Source organism: Osmerus eperlanus, chromosome 7 (genome assembly GCF_963692335.1).
Source record: "Osmerus eperlanus chromosome 7, fOsmEpe2.1, whole genome shotgun sequence".
NCBI classification, from domain to species: domain Eukaryota; kingdom Metazoa; phylum Chordata; class Actinopteri; order Osmeriformes; family Osmeridae; genus Osmerus; species Osmerus eperlanus.
In genome coordinates, this window is record NC_085024.1 from 20,518,549 (window position 1) to 20,539,029 (window position 20,481).

The 20,481-nt window shown below is 52.8% G+C and overlaps 2 protein-coding genes across 3 annotated transcripts; both read right to left on the minus strand.

Annotated features, from left to right (window-relative positions):
* Positions 1–362: 362 nt before the first annotated feature.
* On the minus strand, positions 363–13,145 carry atn1 (atrophin 1). The gene is made up of 11 exons (XM_062465928.1): positions 12,903–13,145; positions 11,047–11,173; positions 10,418–10,519; positions 9,840–9,959; positions 6,745–9,617; positions 6,298–6,514; positions 4,622–6,008; positions 4,412–4,579; positions 4,037–4,180; positions 1,530–1,710; positions 363–1,338 (listed from the first exon to the last, which is right to left on the minus strand). The coding sequence occupies exons 2-11, from the start codon at positions 11,071–11,073 to the stop codon at positions 1,305–1,307; spliced, it is 5,253 nt and encodes a 1,750-aa protein (XP_062321912.1). The 5' UTR covers positions 11,074–11,173; positions 12,903–13,145; the 3' UTR covers positions 363–1,304.
* Positions 13,146–14,682: 1,537 nt separating this feature from the next.
* Positions 14,683–19,847, minus strand: LOC134023601 (gamma-enolase). 2 transcript variants are annotated; one of them, XM_062465853.1, is made up of 13 exons: positions 19,612–19,721; positions 18,963–19,048; positions 18,746–18,841; positions 18,561–18,619; positions 18,386–18,455; positions 18,156–18,289; positions 17,799–18,021; positions 17,057–17,254; positions 16,322–16,398; positions 16,036–16,160; positions 15,655–15,763; positions 15,476–15,534; positions 14,683–15,294 (listed from the first exon to the last, which is right to left on the minus strand). In XM_062465853.1, exons 1-13 carry the CDS (start codon positions 19,629–19,631, stop codon positions 15,225–15,227), a joined length of 1,326 nt encoding a protein of 441 aa, XP_062321837.1. In that variant the 5' UTR covers positions 19,632–19,721; the 3' UTR covers positions 14,683–15,224. The 2 variants fall into 2 exon arrangements, with proteins under 2 accessions (XP_062321837.1, XP_062321838.1); XM_062465854.1 differs by lacking the exon at positions 19,612–19,721 and adding an exon at positions 19,747–19,847 and having other exon boundaries at positions 14,684–15,294.
* Positions 19,848–20,481: the final 634 nt, after the last annotated feature.

Sequence of the window (20,481 nt, forward strand, 5' to 3'; positions counted from 1 at the left end):
CCCCCACACACACTCACACACACACATGCACACACACACCCACGCACACGCACACACTCACACACACCCCAACGCACACACTCACACGCCCACACACACATGCACACACTCACCCCCACACACACATGCACACACACACACACACTCACACACACACTCACACGACCCTGAGCAGCATCAGTAAATCACGTTCTCGTCTCCTACACTTTTCTTCTCTTTTACTTCTCTTTCTTTTACAGTGCAGTATGGAATGCTAGCTCAGGGTGGCTGGTGTTCACTGGAGCAGCCTCACTAGCAGCCTCTCACTCATCCCATGTGTCTCCTATTAGCTACAGTCTACCAGAGAGAGAGGGAGAGAGAGGGGGGCGGGTAGAGGAATAGGGAGAGATTGAGGGGAGAAATGAGAGGGGGTGGAGAGAGGAATTTGATAGTCTTTGTGTGGGTGTCTTCTATAAAACATTTTTTTGGAGGGGGACCCTGCCAGTACTCTATGTAGGCTTACATATGTGTTCTTACAGTCTCCATTGTGTCTAGGTACGACGTACAACGTTAGCAAAAAAAGAAGTAATTTATTTTCAGACTGTTTTTTCCTTCATTCGTTTCATGGGGGGGGGGATTTAAAATAAAAAGCTAAAAACGAACCAGCATACCATGAAAATGTAAAAAAATAATAGAAAATAATATGTATATATAATTATATAATTATCATCAAACAGACATTACATCAACAATAATTATAACAATACTATTGATCATAAACATAACACGACTCTAAGTCGTTGGGCTCATGCATACTCATAGAACACCTCAGGTACAAACAAGGGGTTCGTTACTAAAAATAGATTAAAGGTTCCACCAGTTCAGAAGAAGCGCCTAGCTACATGCAATGACAGAAAAGAAAGACTCATGTACACATTCGTTCTGGCATAAAGGTATTTTACACATACTGTACTGCACTATATTGCTGCCCCCGCCTAATATACAGAGCACATTACAAAACAGACTGGAGTTGAACAACATACGCTAGGAAGCGCCGGAGTCTGGATCTAGGACACCGTACAGTAAACACAAGGACTGTGCGCAACATTTTCACTCCTCGCTCTCCCTCCCTCCCTCCCTCCATTCTTTAACCCCTTCCTCGCAGTCAGGTCAGTCCTATGATATGTGTCCAGTCCATGTTTTTCTTTTAAATCTTTCTTCATTGTTCAGTGCTTTCGTTCATTGTTTTGTTTTCGTTTTGCACATTATTCTCTCCTCTCTTCCGCTTTTCATCCTTGGACACGTCCCCCCTCTCTTTCCCTCCCTCACAAGGTCTTGTCACTCTCTTTCTTCAAGTGGCTGAAAGGAAAGAAAAGTACAAAGTATTGCACTATGGACGTCTCGTGCAACATGGCAGGCACGCACACACACACACACACACACACACACTCACTTACCGTAAGTCGCTCTGAATAAGAGCGTCTGCTAAATGACTAAACGTAAATGTAATGCCCTCCCTCACCCCCACTCTATTCCAACATCCAAAGTACCTGTAGTACTCGTCCTGGGTGAGGGAGTGGTGATGATGGTGGTGGATCCACTGCTGTTCCAGGGCCAGCCTCTGAATCTGCAGCTCAGCGCTCTGGGCCTGCTGCATGGCCTGTAGCTGATGGGCCGCAGACATGGGGCCAGAGAGAGAGGACGGCTGGGGCAGCTCGCGGAACGGAGCGCCTGCGGGCCGGAGGAGAGGAGCAGGGGGAAAAGGACAGAGACAGGATGGAGGAGAGGAGCAGGGGGAAAAGGACCGAGACAGGATGGAGGAGAGGAGCAGGGGGAAAAGGACCGAGACAGGATGGAGGAGAGGAGCAGGGGGAAAAGGACAGAGACAGGATGGAGGAGAGGAGCAGGGGGAAAAGGACAGAGACAGGATGGAGGAGAGGAGCAGGGGGAAAAGGACAGAGACAGGATGGAGGAGAGGAGCAGGGGGAAAAGGACAGAGACAGAATGGAGGAGAGGAGCAGGGGGAAAAGGACGGGGGAAGGACCGAGACAGGATGGAGGAGAGGAGCAGGGGGAAAAGGACCGAGACAGGATGGAGGAGAGGAGCAGGGGGAAAAGGACAGAGACAGGATGGAGGAGAGGAGCAGGGGGAAAAGGACCGAGACAGGATGGAGGAAAGGAGCAGGGGGAAAAGGACAGAGACAGGATGGAGGAGAGGAGCAGGGGGAAAAGGACGGGGGAAGGACCCAGACAGGATGGAGGAGAGGAGCAGGGGGAAAAGGACGGGGGAAGGACCGAGACAGGATGGAGGAGAGGAGCAGGGGGAAAAGGACAGAGACAGGATGGAGGAGAGGAGCAGGGGGAAAAGGACGGGGGAAGGACCGAGACAGGATGGAAGAGAGGAGCAGGGGGAAAAGGACAGAGACAGGATGGAGGAGAGGAGCAGGGGGAAAAGGACAGAGACAGGATGGAGGAGAGGAGCAGGGGGAAAAGGACGGGGGAAGGACCGAGACAGGATGGAAGAGAGGAGCAGGGGGAAAAGGACAGAGACAGGATGGAGGAGAGGAGCAGGGGGAAAAGGACGGGGGAAGGACCGAGACAGGATGGAGGAGAGGAGCAGGGGGAAAAGGACAGAGACAGGATGGAGGAGAGGAGCAGGGGGAAAAGGACGGGGGAAGGACCGAGACAGGATGGAGGAGCAGAGGGAAAGGACGGGGGAAGGACCGAGACAGGATGGAGGAGAGGAGCAGGGGGAAAAGGACGGGGGAAGGACCGAGACAGGATGGAGGAGAGGAGCAGGGGGAAAAGGACAGAGACAGGATGGAGGAGAGGAGCAGGGGGAAAAGGACGGGGGAAGGACCGAGACAGGATGGAGGAGCAGAGGGAAAGGACGGGGGAAGGACCGAGACAGGATGGAGGAGAGGAGCAGGGGGAAAAGGACGGGGGAAGGACCGAGACAGGATGGAGGAGCAGGGGGAAAAGGACGGGGGAAGGACCGAGACAGGATGGAGGAGCAGGGGGAAAGGACGGGGGAAGGACCGAGACAGGATGGAGGAGAGGAGCAGGGGGAAAAGGACGGGGGAAGGACCGAGACAGGATGGAGGAGAGGAGCAGGGGGAAAAGGACAGGGGAAGGACCGAGACAGGATGGAGGAGCAGAGGGAAAGGACGGGGGAAGGACCGAGACAGGATGGAGGAGAGGAGCAGGGGGAAAAGGACGGGGGAAGGACCGAGACAGGATGGAGGAGCAGAGGGAAAGGACGGGGGAAGGACCGAGACAGGATGGAGGAGAGGAGCAGGGGGAAAAGGACGGGGGAAGGACCGAGACAGGATGGAGGAGCAGAGGGAAAGGACGGGGGAAGGACCGAGACAGGATGGAGGAGAGGAGCAGGGGGAAAAGGACGGGGGAAGGACCGAGACAGGATGGAGGAGCAGAGGGAAAGGACGGGGGAAGGACCGAGACAGGATGGAGGAGAGGAGCAGGGGGAAAAGGACGGGGGAAGGACCGAGACAGGATGGAGGAGAGGAGCAGGGGGAAATGGACGGGGGAAGGACAGAGACAGGATGGAGGAGAGGAGCAGGGGGAAAAGGACGGGGGAAGGACCGAGACAGGATGGAGGAGAGGAGCAGGGGGAAAGGACGGGGGAAGGACCGAGACAGGATGGAGGAGCAGGGGGAAAGGACGGGGGAAGGACCGAGACAGGATGGAGGAGCAGGGGGAAAGGACGGGGGAAGGACCGAGACAGGATGGAGGAGAGGAGCAGGGGGAAAAGGACGGGGGAAGGACCGAGACAGGATGGAGGAGAGGTGGAGAGCAGGGGTATAAGGAGACAGGGGCAAACGAGTCAAATGAAAAATTGATTTGACGATAGAAAGAGAGACAAGGGAGGTCAGCCATGACAGGAAGTTTGGTTGGAAAGAAGAGAGAAGAAGAGGGAACGAAAGAGGGAAAGAAAATATTAAATTTCAATTCCTCGGAAAGTTCCATTCCTTCCACAATTACTATGAAATACAATAACTGTAACGGTGTGAATTCCTGAATCAGCATATTCTTCTCACCGAAGAGCTGTTGGCGTAGCACCTCGCTATCAGTGAGGGGGTGTGCCAGGATGGGGGTGCCCAGAGAGGCTCCGGGGTACGGCAGGCGTGCCAGGGGAGACCCCGAGGCCAGCGGGTCCATCAGGGGGTGCACCCCGCCCGCCGCTGGCGGCCAATGATGTAAGAGGAAATACAGGAAATATTTAATAGGAGTCACCATGCAACCGTGTCAAAAGAAAGAGGGCGGATTCATATGGGCAAATCCCTGTGTCACCTTCTGATGGATCGGTAATTGATTGCAATGCCTTGATAAGATATGGGTACTGGATTACTTGAGTACTTTATACAATGCTATGTGTAGCGTATGGGTGGCGTGGTTGTCTCAGCAGTGGGTACCTGTGTCTTGCTGGTGCAGGTGTAGGTGGGAGTGGATGTGTGAGTGCTGGTGATGGTGAGGCGTAACGTTCAACATCTGGAGACGCCCCAGATTCTCCCCTCCTCCTCCTCCTCCTCCTCCTCCTCCTCCTCCTCCTCCTCCTCCTCCTCCTCCTCCACCACCACCTCCTCCTCCTGTTCCTCCTCCGCTTCCTCCTCCTCCTCCTCCACTTGCCCCTCTTTCTCTCTCCCTCTCTTGTTCTCTCTCCCCACTGGCTGGCAGCCCCACTCTGTCTCTCTCCCTCTCTCTCTCTCTCTCCCTCTCCCCGCTCCTCTCTCTCTCCGAGGAGGCGGGCGAGCGAGTGGGAGTGGGGTAGGTCTCAGCGGGGGCGGCTGGACCCAGGGTGGGGGCGGGTTGGGGGTGAGAGTGGAGGGAGCTGGGGAAGGAGGGGTGGGGAGAGGGATGATGGTGGGATGAAGCGGGGTTGGAGGAGGAGGGCGGAGGGGGAGGAGCTGGAGGAGGGGCGGCGGGGGCCGGGGGAGGAGGAGCAGCGGTGGGTGTGGTTACAGGGTGGGTGGGGAGTGGGGGAGGGACTATGGAGGACGGGGGTGGGTTGGAGAGGGGCTGGGGGGCAGAGGGGTTGGGGGGTCGGCTCACAGGGGCTAGCCCCGGGTTCTGGAGAGGAGGTGGGGCTGGAGGGGCTGAAGGAGGGGGCGTGCCATAGAGTGACACCTCGCCGGCCCCCCCTCCTCCACCCCCTAACAGGAGGGAGTGGGCGTGTGCGTGTGCGTGGGCATGGGCGTGGGCGTGCGAGTGGGAGTGAGCGAGGGCAAGAGCCGTTTGGTCAGCCATGGAGACCGGCGGATACATCCTCTCCTCACTCTTAAACTCAAAGCCCGGCTTCATGCGGTCCCTGTGGGCTGCCATCGCATGAGGGAAGCCCATCCCTGCACCACCCATCCCCCCTGGCCCCGGCCCCCCAGGTACTCCCCCATGACCCCCCATGCCCCCGTGACCCCCCTCCAGACTACCCCCGTACAGGAACCCCAAGATGGCGGCTGCTGTGGCAGCGTCGGCGGGGAGGTGGTGAGGGTGGCCCAGGCCGGGGTTTTGGAACTGGGGGAGGAAGAAGGAAGGGTGGACGTGGGGGTGGGCGTGGGGGTGGGCGTGATGGTGAACGTGAGGGTGGTGGGCCTGCGCTCGGCTGGCCGCGCCCAGGGGAGACATGGCGTGCGGCCGCGCGTACTCGCTCAGGGTCCTCAGAGCAGGTGTGTCAGGACCCAGGTAGGGACCCCCTAACCCGATCCCCAGGGCCCCCTGGTGACCCCCAACCACTGCCGACGCACCTCCCATGGACGGGAGGAGGAGGGAGTGGGGGATGGAGTGAGAGAGGGAAGGATGAAGAGGGTGGGAGGGGTGCAGGTGAGCGTGGGGGTGGGGGTGGTGGTGCTGGGGGTGAGGGGGAGGGGGAGGGTGGGAGGCAGGGTTGCCAGAGGAAGAGGAGGAGGAGGATGAAGGGTCGAGGAGGATGGAGGAAGACGAGGGGAAGAAGAGGGAGGAGCCTTGGCGTGGCCCTCCTCCTACAGCGTTGTTGTTGTTGTTGTTGTCCTTCTGCTGCTGCAGAGGGAGGGGGGGAGAAGGGGGAAGAAAGAGAGGGACATAAATAGAGAGGGAGAGAAAAAGAGAGGGAGAAATAGAGAGGGAGAGAAAAAGAGAGGGAGAAATAGAGAGGGAGAGAAATAGAGAGGGAGAAATAGAGAGGGAGAGAAATAGAGAGGGAGAAAAAAAGAGAGGGAGAGAAAGAGAAATATTATCAATGCACACACGTCTGGTTATCATCATAATCAGCATCCTCATCATCATTACTTTCCTAAAATATACCAACTCTGATCCACAACAGGCTTACTTGTAGGTGTCTCTCCAGTTCCCTCTCTCTTTCCCGTTCCCTCTCTCGTTCCCTCTCTTTCTCTCGCAGGTCTCTGGCTCTCTGCTCCACCTCTCGACGGGCCCTCTCGATCACCTCATTCCTCTTCTTCCACAGTTTGGATCCATCCAGCGGGACGAACAGAACATCGCTGCGAGCGCACGAGTTCCCACTGCCCCGGTCTAGAACCCTGTGGAACCTGACAACAGCACACACACCTCAGCGAGGAAGAACAATTCACACTCATGATCATGGTCATGAAGGAGAGACAGATTCGGTTTCTAATAATCAATATCAGATGCCCGGAAGAAGTTTCTGGCATTTTTTACTGTCTGGTTTAACGTATCGAGTAACAGGACATCCGCATGGGGAACAGGTCCAGACGGAAGCTATGCTGTTACGACGAGACTAACATTGATCCCGTCTCACCTCGCGGACTGGCTGGCGTGGATCGGAACGTCCACGGGTTTCGGCTCAGGGGACGGGCTTCGCAACACCGGGGGCGGGCTCTCGCTCTCCTCCCGTTCCTCTATTGGTTCCTCCTTGATGACGGGCGGAGGGAGAGGGCCAGTAGACGAATCCGAATGCCCATCCCCAGGAAGTGTGGAGCTGGAGCTGGGGGTTGAAGTGCCGTTGTTGTTGCCAGGGTTGCCAAGAGATCCCTTGGAGGCATTAGGGGGCGAGAGGGAGTGGGAGTTGCTATTGCTGTTGTTGTTGGGTATGCCACTGCTACTATTGCTGTGGGCCAGGTTACTGCCACTGTTCCCATTGGGGTGGTAGGGGCCACTGAAGGGGGGGTGGCTGTTTAAGGTGCCGTGGTAGGAGGCGGGCCTACATCCTGGGGAACAGGTAGAGGACACGCCCGAACCAGGAAGTGGCATGTTCGCTCCGGAGGAGGGACCAGGAGGGAAAGATGGAAACCCTCCCATCTGATTGGTTGCGGTGCTGGACAAGGGCGAATGGGGGGTTGGAGGAGTCTGATTGGACGAGGGGTACTGCACCGGACGCGTGTGGTTTGGTCCCAGGCCCGAGGTGGGCGGCTGGGGTAGAGAGGTCTGGGGGGGAGGGAGAGGAGGGGGAGGAGGTGGAGGGGGATAGGGAGCGTTCGGAGGATGCGAGTGGTGCGAGGACGAGGAGGAGGAGGAAGGAGAGTGGGAGGGGGGTTGGGCGGGGCCTCCGCGGCTCTGATAAAGAGCTGCCTCTCGCAGGTTCGAGTCCCTCTCTCGGTCTCGGTCCCTGGCTGACTGGACCTGGTAGTGGGGGTGGGAGGGGTGGGAGGAATGGGGTCCACCGGGGTAGTCCCTCCCCAGGTTGGGGGTCATCCCGGGGGGGCTGGGGTACTCCCGTGGGGGGCCAGTGGAGGAGGCTGCACCAGGTGGGTAGTCTTTCCCTCCTGGAGGGGCGTACTCCCTGTGGAAGTGCTCTCCGCCGGAGGGAGGGGGCGGGGCCTGATCTATCGAGGGGGGGTATTCCCGGTTGGAGGGGTTTGGAGGGTGGGGGTGAGAGTGAGGTGGCAGGGAGGAGAGGGAGGGGTGAGTGGGGGTGCTTTGGGGTGAAGACGGGGGGTCTCGGGTTAGGATGGGGGTCACAGGTAACCCAGGTAACCCAGCGGCCGAGCCGGGGGGGTTACTCGGGGGCAGGGGGTTGTTTGAGTTGCTGTTCCCCCCCACCTCTCTTGTCTGCCCCCCATATTCGCCCCACCTGCCCGCTTCCTTGTCTCTGGGGTGGCTTCCCCCAGGCCCCGTCCCATTGGCCCCAAAGTCTCTACTCTGGTTCTGATTGGGCAGAGAGAAATCCCTTCCTCCATCTCTCTCCCTGTCCCTCTCTCTATCTCTATCTCTGTCCCTAAACCCGGATCCAAATTCTCTCCCCCCGGGACCAATGGGTCCGTCTCTCCCAGGGGCCTGTGCTACCAGACCTGGGTACTCACGGTTCTGACTCCCCGCCAGAGAGCCAAACTCTCTGGCCTGCAGACCGTTGGGCCCCCCCATCCCCCCGCTGGTGTTGTTGTTGTTTCCACCCCCACCGCTGCTGCCTACGCTGGCAGAGAACTCCCTGCTCATCTCCCTCCCTCCGAACTCGCCTCTGCCTCCCCTCTCCCGCTCTCCCGTCGCCCCCCTCTCTCTGTCCCCTCCCCCACCAGTGTACCTGGGCAGGTACTCCCTGTGGGGGTGGGGGTGAGGGTGGGGGAGGTAGGGGGGGCGCGAGGCGGAGGAGAGGCGGGAGGAGGGGGGGTTGTAGACGGAGGGCAGTTGCTGCTGCTGCACTGGGGGTTGGTGCTGCGGCTGGTGCGGGTGGTGGTTACCGGGGTAACGGGCGTAGCCCCAGCTACCCTGGCAACCGGTTGCCGTGCCACCCTGCCAGCTGGTGGGGCTATAGTGATGGGGGTGGGGTGAGGGCTGAGGCTGGGGTAAGGGGCTGGTTTGCGGTAACAGGGAAGGGGGCGTGGACTGGGTCTTGTCCATGAGTTTCTCGACCTTCTCCATCTTGTCTCTTTCTGCCTTGGCCTCGACTGGGAGGTTCTGAACCCCCAGCTCGAGAGGCTTCAGGGCGGGTGGAGGGGGCAGCGGTGGGGGAGGGGCGTGCGGAATATTGGGGTTGCCGTGGGGATAGTCTCCCCCGGAGACGGTTGTCTTGGTCATGCACTGAGCGTTGGCTTTGGCGTTCATCCGACTGCCGCCGTGTCCTCCGTCACCGCCGTGTCCTCCGTCGCCTCCTCCGTACTCCACCTTCACCAGCTTGGAGTCCAGGGAGAAGTAGGACTTCCTGCCACTGTTGCCCTCGGCGACGCTGGAGTCAGCCCCGCCACGGACAGAGGGAGTGAGGGCAGAGGAAGGGCAAGGGGCGGTAGGCGGCTTCAAAGCAGGACTGTCGTCCATCCTGCCGTCGCCGTCCCTCCTCTCCGCCTCTCCGCAAGACTCCTCCCCTCTCGCCTCTCTCGCAGTTCTTCTGTCCTCTCCCCCTGACTTCCCCACTCCTCCCCCTTTCCCCTTTTCACGTTCCCTCTCTCCTTGCTTGGGCGAATCAGGGCTGTCGGAGTCGGAGTCCAGGCTGGCCAATGGGGAGGCGGAGAGACTCGGAGAGGAGGAGCGGTTGTCCTGGTCTATGTCCCGCCCACTGCTTAGACTACTGCTGCTATTGGCCAGGCTCCCTACAACTGAGCTCCTGCTACCTTGGGATTGTCCATCCTCATTGTCACTCTCCCGTGATTGGCTTACAGCCGGTGGTGGGGGTGGGACAGTGGAGGGTGTGTTCTCGGTAGAATTAGTTGAAGCAGGGGGGGCTGTGGTTGGGGCGGCATCCTGTGAGGAAAGTGAAAATTTGATTTATTTGACACACGCCTGTACAAATGTGTGTTACAGTCTGTTACAACTATAGAGCATCGCTGTGGTAAATATGTGCCGTGCTCAAACAGTATCCAGTTGAATCACACCCTAGAGGAGTGATTACATTGAACTTGATGTACTTGACAGTAGACACAGTTGTTTTCCCTTCATGAGATTATATATTTTTGTTCAACTGACCTGGACTTTCTGCCTCTTCGGTGGAGGCACATGTTCCTCCCCTTCACTCTCTGATGAGTCGTGACCTTGCGAACGGCGATTGAAGCGGTTTGCAGCCAACTCCTCGCCGGCGGCTCTTTGCTGAAAAGAAAGAACGGGTTTAAATTCTGCCGCAGTTCTGCTCCTAAGTCTGTTTTTAGAACAAAGAAGCGCACAGAAGACATCAAAGTACCGGAGAGATGACACACAAAGTGCACAAGTGTGTAAAACGCAGAAACAAACATCGTCGGCAGTGCAAAGGTACGTCTGTGCCAAATTGTGACTATGACTCACACACACACTCACACACACACTCACACACACCACACAGGGCTTCATTAGGGCTTTGATCGATGAGCAGTGATTGACAGACCCTTCTCTGTCTTAACTAAACCAGACACTGAGTTAAGGGGTGAACGCAGGAGAGAGAGAGAGACAGAGAGAGACGGAGAGAGAGAGAGACAGAGAGAGAGAGAGAGAGAGAGAGAGAGAGAGAGAGAGAGAGAGAGAGAGAGAGAGAGAGAGAGAGAGAGAGAGACACGGAGGCGGTGGAGTCTAACCGTCTGCCTGTCGTTGCGTTCGGCTCGAGACGGGCTGGGGTGCGGGCGCCTGCCCCTCCTCTCCTCACTGCCCCCCCTCCTCCGCCCACTGCGCATGGGCATCTGAACCGACCAGGGGTGAAGGATGCAAGGAGGAGGAGAAGGAAAGGGGGATAAATTGGGGCGAGGGGATAAAGATTAGGTGAGATTAGTGAGATGATATAAAAAGATGATCAAAACATAACATGAATCAATACATGAGAAACAGAGAAATTAGGGCGTTGGAGTTATGGAAGGTAGAGAGAACATGAGAATAGCAGAGATAATTAGAAATAGGAACGTTGGGTCAAAAAAACACAATGGGGGGCAGATAAAACAATAAGAAATAAGACAGACATTTTACATGGAGGTAGACAGGAAAATGTAAGAGAAAGGAGAGAAGAAGATCACCACAATAACAGCATTGGTAGTCATATCACACAGAATTATTGTTTTCATTCAGCTCTAATATATAATAGGCTATCAACTTGAGATAATCTAATTCATATAATTTCAAAACCATTCACGATTTCACATTTAATAACGCCTTATGAGAACAGAAGGCAATTTCTTTGACACACACACACACTAATGATGATAACAGTTCTTACTGATTCTTTGTGAGTTCTTGTCTTCATGGTCTGTCCTCTGCAATGTCCATTTCACCTCGCAGGCAACGGCAGAGGAAGTAGTGGTCTCTGTTCAGTCTGGAGATCACCACATCCGAGCTACCCAGACCTGCAGAGACAACAGCACAACCACGTCAAATCAAACTCTTCATCCAAGGTGTGTTCCAAGGTTGGTAAGGGCCCCCCCCCCCGACCAAGAGATATGACAAAGGTGCAACAAAAACACCACATCATATTTTCTAACTGTTGTTATCAGACCCGGTACAAAAGCCTAGACAACGTGCGAGGCTTCCCAGTGCCATACCCCCTTCCACCTCCATGACCACAAATCAAAACCTTCAGCCACATGTGGTTATCCTACAACCACTGCGTACGGCCAGCCAGCACACCCACATTAACTCAATCCCAAGCCTCCTCAGCCATTCATAAGGTCAACTGACTACGACACAGAGTTAGATAGGTGTCACTCAGCCATTCATAAGAGTAACTGACGTTAAAAACAGGAACTACAAAGGGCCTCGTTAATCCATTCATTCATGTTCCACTAAGAAACCTCATTCATATTAAATGAGGTTATAAATAGTACAGTTACACACAGGAAGAAATTAAAAGATATATTTAGATGAGTAGTCGCAAAGTAGTGGCACTGTTCGTGTACGGTACAAGCACGTTCAACTAAGTGGGCAGTAAACAACACATTCATTTTCAAGTTTATGTGTACGTGTGTTTGATTCATCACACATTCAGTACAGTAAATCCCACAGCACTACCTTGTGCAGTACATACAGATATGCATTAATCATTACTGAGTAGAGCATGCATTGACTTATTCATACACTCACAGCATTTATACCCTACATCTACATACAGTGTACATTAAGTGATTAATGGCTGATGGGTACTTGGGCTTTACATTGAACACAAGGAGACAGCCACAAAGAGGCTGCAAAATTAAAAATACAGCGCACACTACGGGCCTGTGGTCCAAACATTCAGTAATGAATTGTGCAGGCTACGGTCTCATGAAATGTGTGGATCAACTCGTATTCACGGGCTACAGTTCCCGAAGACAGAGTATATTTACAGCGTGCAATGTCACAGGTGGCTGCTTCTCATTCATGTGTTCATTTGCAGGTTTCTGGCCAAGGTCTATAAACAACTACATTAGCAAACACAGCAACTTACACAGCAGAATATAGGGTATACTAATGGCATCAGATGGTCTCTCCCACTGTCTCGCTCTCTAACACACGACCTAAACTCACTCACTCCTATGTGTTTTGCTTGTTTCTCTGTCAAACACATGTACGTCAATAAAAATAAATACTACTAGGGATGCATAGCATGCCCCAAGCCACAGTCTGAGCAGAGACAGTTGTACAGCTTACATCACCGTCAAACAGGCACCGCAACCTTCTTTCTTCTTTCTTCTCCTGCGAATGTTATTGATACACATGCAGAAGCGACCGGGTACAGCTTTTCTACCTTCATCGAGAGAGCTACAACGGAATCGCCCGAACCGAGAGAATGAGCAACAGCTACACCGATAAAGCAGAAAGATTCACACATCCATGCGTTTTGTCGCGCACTCTATATTTTCATCCCCTGGATAAAGAAAACGGTTGAATAGAATGGCGATAGGCATTTTGCACCGCCTGTTCTCGTTGGAATGTGAGTGCGTGTGTTGACCGTTCTAACACACATATACCGGGGCATAAATTAGCCATAACGCACGAGCATGATCATTAACGCACAAAGGAAGGGGAGGGAGGACACAAGCGTGGCCAACAAGAAAAGCTAAAAATATAGACTGTGCATCCATTTTCCCCTCTCCTTACCTATAATATCCAGCGATGCGTGGCCCCTCTTTCACTCTCCCTTTCTTTCTCTGTGCCTCACGTTTCACATTGTACGTGGACCTACACAGGCTACACAGTGGCACAAGCTCCTATAAACAGAGCCCCGGCGCTGGATCATTTTGAAACGGTTCCGCAAATAATGCAGAATTCTCTCTCAGGTCGTTGCAGGAAAAACGGGGTGCCGCTGAAGACTGTACAAATTGATGCGTACGCTTGCCTTCCCCACCCCCTTCGCCCCTTTTCCTTTCTCCCCACTCCCCCTTCCTCCGTCAAGACGACTTGCACTTTTTTTTGCCGTCGGTACAGTCACAATTTTAACGGAGGGGCGAACAGGGGATGCACGTCGGGTAAGAGAAAGAGAGCGAGAGAGAGGGAGCTGGAGGAGGGCGTGATTTGCATATTCCTAAGGAAAGGGGGAGCGAGGAGAGGGGAGAAGGAGGGAGGGAGAAGGAAGAGGCGCAGAGAAGGCCAAAACTCTGAAGAGGGAGGGGAGACAGGGAGAGAAAGGTCTCTCTATTCTACCTCAACCCAAAACACGTTCACCTACACTGTGGTATACAGACCAACCTTCCTGTGAATAGCTACATCCACACATTCTCACGAGCTCTATAAAGAACAAGGAATATGATGGAATCTTCCAAAGCTGTCCTTTGTTCACGTAGGCGAGGCCTAGACTATTTCTTATCCTAACAATATCACACCGTGCAACATCAAGGCCTTTATAAGCTAGATAAGCATATGGGCATACTCATTTAATGACAGATAACCCTAACTTTGTGTAGACTATATACATCCGCCCATTTAGGGCCATTCCAACGTAGCAGTTTTTCTTGTAAAAAGGCTATATATTTTGAGGCGAAGCATCTCCTTTTAATTTTTCCCTTTCCAACAAATGACTCCCTCCCCCCCTACACTCTGTCTCGTCTCTCCTGACAGTCGGGGAAAGCTTGCAACCGTGTGGCCAGTCAAGCGGCTCTGCAAAGCTCCCTCTCTCCATGTCGCTCCCTAGCCCCTTCACCCAGCCCCCTGTCCCGTCTCCTATTGTGTAGTAACCATAGTAACCGTGTTGAGGATCGGCAGAGTGCGCCTGCGCGCAGGGAACGGTTCAGGAAACCCTTCTCCTCCACTATATGTGCGCGAGCGTGTAGCTTCACTCGACAACCACCGCAGCTCGCGCTCCCTCTGCTGCTACATTTGTAACTTGCAGTTGACAAAACTGCAACAGTGTATTCTCATGCAGCAACATATCACAAATGAATACGCACATGTGCATGGTGTAGGTAGGCTAAATGAATTAATAATTAGGTGAATATTACAATGTGAATATTACAACAAGCCTTCCCCGGTCACAACAGAAATGTCATGCAGAATAGAATAGCCCATCTATTGAATGCTATTTAATCAACGTTGCATTTAAACATTGTATTGATTCTTAACCTATTCAGACACAAACAATACCTATAGTGACAAGTAGATACATATAGAACAGCACATAGTCAGCGGTTAGGGAATTGGGTTAGTAATCAGAAGGTTGCCGGTTCGATTCCCTGCCAGGCAAAATGATGTTGTGTCCTTGGGCAAGGCACTTCACCCTACTTGCCTCGGGGGAATGTCCCTGTACTTACTGTAAGTCGCTCTGGATAAGAGCGTCTGCTAAATGACTAAAATGTAAAATGTAGCAAGGGACTTATCTCTAAAATGCAGGAATAAATAGGCAGTTGTGGTTGAAGTGAACATTGTAGTTTCTCAGGTTTTTATTGAGTGCATGGCTTATATTAAGGTAACAGACATGATTATATAGCAAGCTATCAGGTCTGGTGAAGATATACTTCTGATTTCCCGGTATGGAACAAGAGAGGAGAAGCAGGATTGTAGCACTGTCGTGAAGAAATAGTTAAACATGGGGGATGGAGGGATCGTGGGGAGAAGAGATAGAGAGAGATAAGGAACAAGTGGAGAACAGAAAGATGCTAGTTTGCGTAAAAACATACGCGGTCTCTGTTTTCTTTGTACAAGTCTTCTTGCAATCAGCGCTAGAGCGGTTGAAACTGGTGGAGTCAACCATCAGAGCGCCTAGGTGATTTTAAAAGCTGATTGTTCTCAATCTATTTCTTAGTGGATCTGCGTGTATCCGTCTGGGCCTTCTAATGTGTGTTTAGGAGGTTTGAAAGTGATTATTTGTCGCTGTCAGCTGTGTGTCAGTAAGTCTGTCTGCCTGGTAGTCTGTCTGTTCCTGTGTCTGTGCTGCCTACTGATGCGTTGCGTGTCTGTGATGCAGTGTCGGTCCGCGCCCCCTAGGCCTCAGAGGGCGCTGGGGTTCCGGAAGTTGTGACCAGCGAAACGGGCCTGGTCCCCCAACTCCTCCTCAATCCTGACAGTGGGGGAGGAGGGGGGGGGGGGGGAGGAACGGGGGAGGAGGGGTGGGGAGGAACGGGGGAGGAGGAGGAGGGGGGGGTGGCAGAGAGACACAGGGAGACGGGATGAAGGAAAGAAAAGATGATGAGAAAAACATTTCAGTTTTCCTGACACAAAGGGACTAGATGGACACTGACCTCATGAGCTGGTTGTATTTAGCCAGACGCTCAGATCTACAGGGAGCTCCAGTCTTGATCTGACAGAACAGACACAAACAATATCGTGACACAAACACCCATACTCATTGTACAGACATTGGAAAGGTTTTGAGAAAATGTGTGTGTGTGTGTATGTGTGTGTGCGTGTGTGTGTCTACCTGTCCAGTGCAGAGCCCCACCACCAGGTCAGCGATGAAGGTGTCCTCCGTCTCCCCTGAGCGATGGCTAACCATCACCCCCCAGCCGTTCTCTTGGGCCAGCTTACACCTGGGACACACAGGTAACAGGCTACGCTTACGCAACAGCAGCGAGCCTGCCTGCTCGTCAGTCCGACAGATCTTTCCCCTCACTGGTACTCGATCCCGGGACCCCTGACTCGCAAGGCGACTCCTTACCCCCTGCGCCAACGAATATCTAGCTGTTTGCTGGCGCGGGTGGGCTGTATATACACTCGAGGAGTGAGTTCATCAATCCACATCGGCCACACTTAATCACACACACACACACACGCCCGCACGGTTTTCACATGGCTTACTCACGCCTTTATGGACTCTGTGACTGAGCCTATCTGATTGACTTTGAGCAGCAGGCAGTTGCAGGCCCTCTCCTCCAGGGCGCGCTCTATCCTGCGGGGGTTGGTGACGGTCAGATCGTCTCCCACCACCTAGATAAACCACAGAACAACAACACACGTCGTCCCTTTAGATACTGGGCTGCGCAGGCGATATCGCCCTCCGGCACTGAAGGCCGGCCAATCGAACGGAAGGATTGATGGAGGGCGTGGCAAATGGAAAGGGGGGGGGGGGGGGCTGACTTCTGTCTCACCTGGATGCCCACTGAGGCTGTGAGTTGAGTCCAAGCTGGCCAGTCATCCTGGTCGAAAGGATCCTCAATGGACACAACTGGGGAAGGAGAAGAGGGGTTATGTGGGGTTTGTGTAGCAGTAAATTGTTAATAGTTCAATGATGTGTTTGACTTCTCACCCCTCTCTTTGACCGCTGGCCAGCAGTTCAAACACACACACACACACACACACAAAGCACCAGTGGTAGCGAAAGAGCTACGTGGAAGAAGCTCCTGTCTTGCCAAATGTGCACTGTAGCGCATAATTAAAATCTCCTTAACGGGCCCCAAGTGTCGGAAGGTGGAAATGGGGATTGAGGAGGAGCAGTCCAGCTCTCTCTCTCTCCAGCTCTCTCTCTCCATCCCTCTCCCTCTTCATCTCCCCCCCCCCTCTCCCCCCCCTTCTCTCTCTGTGAGGGAAGTGGTAGCAGGTATGTGATGGGACGGCACGTCCATTCAGAGGTAATAATTGAAACACCCGTTAACAGAGTCACCCTGTCCCTCTGAGCCCATCTCCTGGGACCAGAAGAGGGAGTCCTGCACTAACCAGGACACACACACACAGACATGTGCACACCCGCATACACACACACACACACACACAGAGAGACATGTGCACACCCACACCCACACACACACACACACACAGAGACATGTGCACACCCACACCCACACACACACACACACACAGAGACATGTGCACACCCACATAAACACCTGGGTAGTTGTTGACGAAGCCCTGGTAGATGTCAGACAGCTCCTGGGCGCTGATGAGGCGTCTGGCGTCGGGCGGCGACTTGAAGTCCAGGTCGTACTTCCCCTCGATGAAGAACTCGGAGGCGGCCACGTCCATCCCGATCACCACCTTGTCGGTGAAGCCGGCCTTCTCTATGGCCGTCTTGATTAGCTCCAGGGCTGCAGGGCAAAGACAGGCTGCAGAGGAGGACTCTCAAGACACAATAAGCTGACTCTGAACTGACAGCCTGTCAACGATGTGTACCTAGCTACCTACACCCATACAGCCTATGTCTTGAACTGCATTGGCTATGGCATGGATACGGTTTACTCACAGGATAGTTGATAACCCCTCAGCTAAGTATTTCTACGTCAATGAACCATAACCTCAGATTTCGGAAATTGTTTTTATTTAGTGGTGATTTCTATACTGACATGTCTTACGCAAGAATCCAGGTGTCTATCTAGGTGTCTAATCCAGGTGTCTCAATGGGAGTCAGGTGGCTGAGCGGTTAGGGAATCGGGCTAGTAATCCGAAGGTTGCCAGTTCGATTCCCGGTCATGCCAACTGACGCTGTGTCCTTGGGCCAAGCACTTCACCCTACTTGCCTCGGGGGGAATGTCCCTGTACTTACTGTAAGTCGCTCTGGATAAGAGCGTCTGCTAAATGACTAAATGTAAATGTCTACAGTGGCATAGGTGTGTCCACTGCTCAGTCCATTACCTTCACTGTTCTCCAGGATGTTGGGTGCGAAACCCCCCTCGTCCCCCACGTTGGTCGCGTCCTGGCCGTACTTCTCTTTGATGACACCCCTGAGGGTTTGGTAAAGCTCCGCCCCCACACGCAAGGCATCACGGAAAGACTCCGCCCCAACAGGAAGTACCATAAATTCCTGCATGGCCAGTTTATTACCAGCATGGGAGCCCCCGTTGATCACATTAAATGCCTGAAGGAGAGAAATACGAGTGGAACTAGGGAAGAGACTCCATTCAAGACAAAAATGGGAAAATACAAAATACTTGTATATATAAATACAAAAATAATAACGAAAGGGTGCAGATTCGATGCTTGGGAACTTACAGGAACAGGAAGAACCAACTCTGTGTTTCCTGCCAGGTCGGCAATATGACGGTACAGGGGCACGCCTTTCTCTGAGGCACCAGCTTTGCATATGGCCAGTGACACGCCAAGAATAGCGTTGGCCCCAAACTGAGCTGTGGGGAGAATATCACAAACAAATTGCGCGTTTTACACAAAGTTGTGCACTTTTGTGGTTTACATGGGTCACCGGCGTGACTGTAGTTACCTACATTTGTTCTCAGTGCCGTCCATCTCGATCATCATGTTGTCCAGTTTCTCTTGCTCCACGACATTAATACCCTGGAACATACAACATTTCAGAGAATGGCGATGACAGACATACATATCTCTCTCTCTCTCTCTCTTGCACACAAACACCCACACACTCACAAGCGAAACACTTACTGACTGGATGAGGGCAGGCCCAATGGTGTCATTGACGTGTCCAACAGCCTTGAGCACACCTTAGAATTAAAGAAGAGGCAAAGTGTGAGTAGAGTAGCACCCCCCCACTACACACACACACACACACACACACACACACACACACGCACACACACACACTCACACACACCTTCCTCATGCCTCACCTTTGCCCTTGTAGCGGTTCTTGTCTCCATCTCTCAGCTCCAGGGCCTCATAGATGCCTGTGGAAGCGCCACTGGGAACAGCTGCCCTGAACACGCCTGCAGAAGCCACATTTATGGGTCGGTACACCGGTATTTATAAAAAGTACCACACACACATATACTGTACACAAAGAGTCAATACACACATCCACAAATGTGTGTGTCCGCAAAATCAAACCTTTTTCTGTGTGCAAGTCCACTTCTACTGTAGGGTTTCCCCTGGAATCCAGGATTTCCCTAGCAACAATGTTCACTATCGACATCCTGAAAAAACATTATGACCCTGAAGCATCGTTTGAATGTTGACAAACATGCACACGCTTATTTCTTTCTGTTTTGGATCTAACACATCCCTGACTTATTCTGACATGGCTAACGACGTTAACTGCTAATATCATAGAAACAATGGAGGGACTCAGAAAGGAATTGTAGCAAATTACCGAATAATTTAAACCTTGAGAAATGTTGAATATTCTGGAATGGCGATGAGAGACAGAGCAAAATGACCTCTAATATGTGTCCTAAACATCAAATGAGATACCAGCAGTTTAGGGACTGGACATGGCACACTGGTAAAAACAAATTCCAAAGGACCTCCACTACTCTCTTTTAGAAACACACACAGAGCCTGAAAACAGTGACGCATCTTTGGGGAGGAAAAGCATGGAAGCAGATGCACTCTAAGCACATGCCATGACACGCAAACACACACACACACCAGAAACCTCTAACACAGTACCAAGATTTGACATAGCATACTGTACATGTATGTAAAATGCAGTCAGTCCTTGATAAATAGCACAGGCTGATGTAATCCAGGCTGTTACCTGTGTCGCTCTGAGAACATGGACCAATGCAGAGATTAGACGAGAGACCACAGAGCAAGAGAAGAAGACGACAGGAGGAGGTAGAGTAAGAAGGATGGAGAGGTGAAATAATAAATTGTTCTTTTTAATCATTACCTGCAGCCTGTGTGAAGCCTGGTAGGGAAAGTGAGAGAGTTTGAGCGAATGAGAGAGGGAGAGAGAAGGAGAGAGGGAGAGGGGGGTGAAAATGTGTGACAGGCGGGGGAGGGGGAATGTGTGAGTCATTGGAAGATGCAGAGAAAAGGGGAGGGAGCGAGACTGGGTCAAGGAGACAAAAAGATGAGAGAGGAAAAAAGGATGCAGCAAAATAGCAAAGAGGAGTGAAATCAAGGGTCTGTAGTACTGGTTTTTGGCCCCGGACCTGCATGATATTGGAAATAGCACATCTGGAAAGCTGAGCTAAGCTTGAAATACAAAAACAGTCCCCCTGCTCATTCCATTACAACAGCAAACAAACTGCAGCAGTCAAGCCGTAAGCAGCGCCACTGAGCTTTGGCAAACACCAAAATTACATATTCATATATGCACAATTTGCAGGGGACAACATTTTCACAGATGTCATGAATACTAGTCAGCAGTGATGTAAGCACTGATTAACCGGTGTGCACACAGCAAGCAGGAGGAAACAGACGTCATGATTGGCAGGTACCCAGTAACATGCTGTTGGATGCAAAGGCTTAGCATAGCATTTAGGCTAAGAGAGGGAAACACAGGCTTGGAATGGCGTTCGGCTGAGAAGTAGGCTTTGTTAGCGTAGCTTTCACACCGTTAAATATAACAGGACACGCGCCCACGCTAAAACCCATTGCGGGGCGTGAGGTTATACTGTAT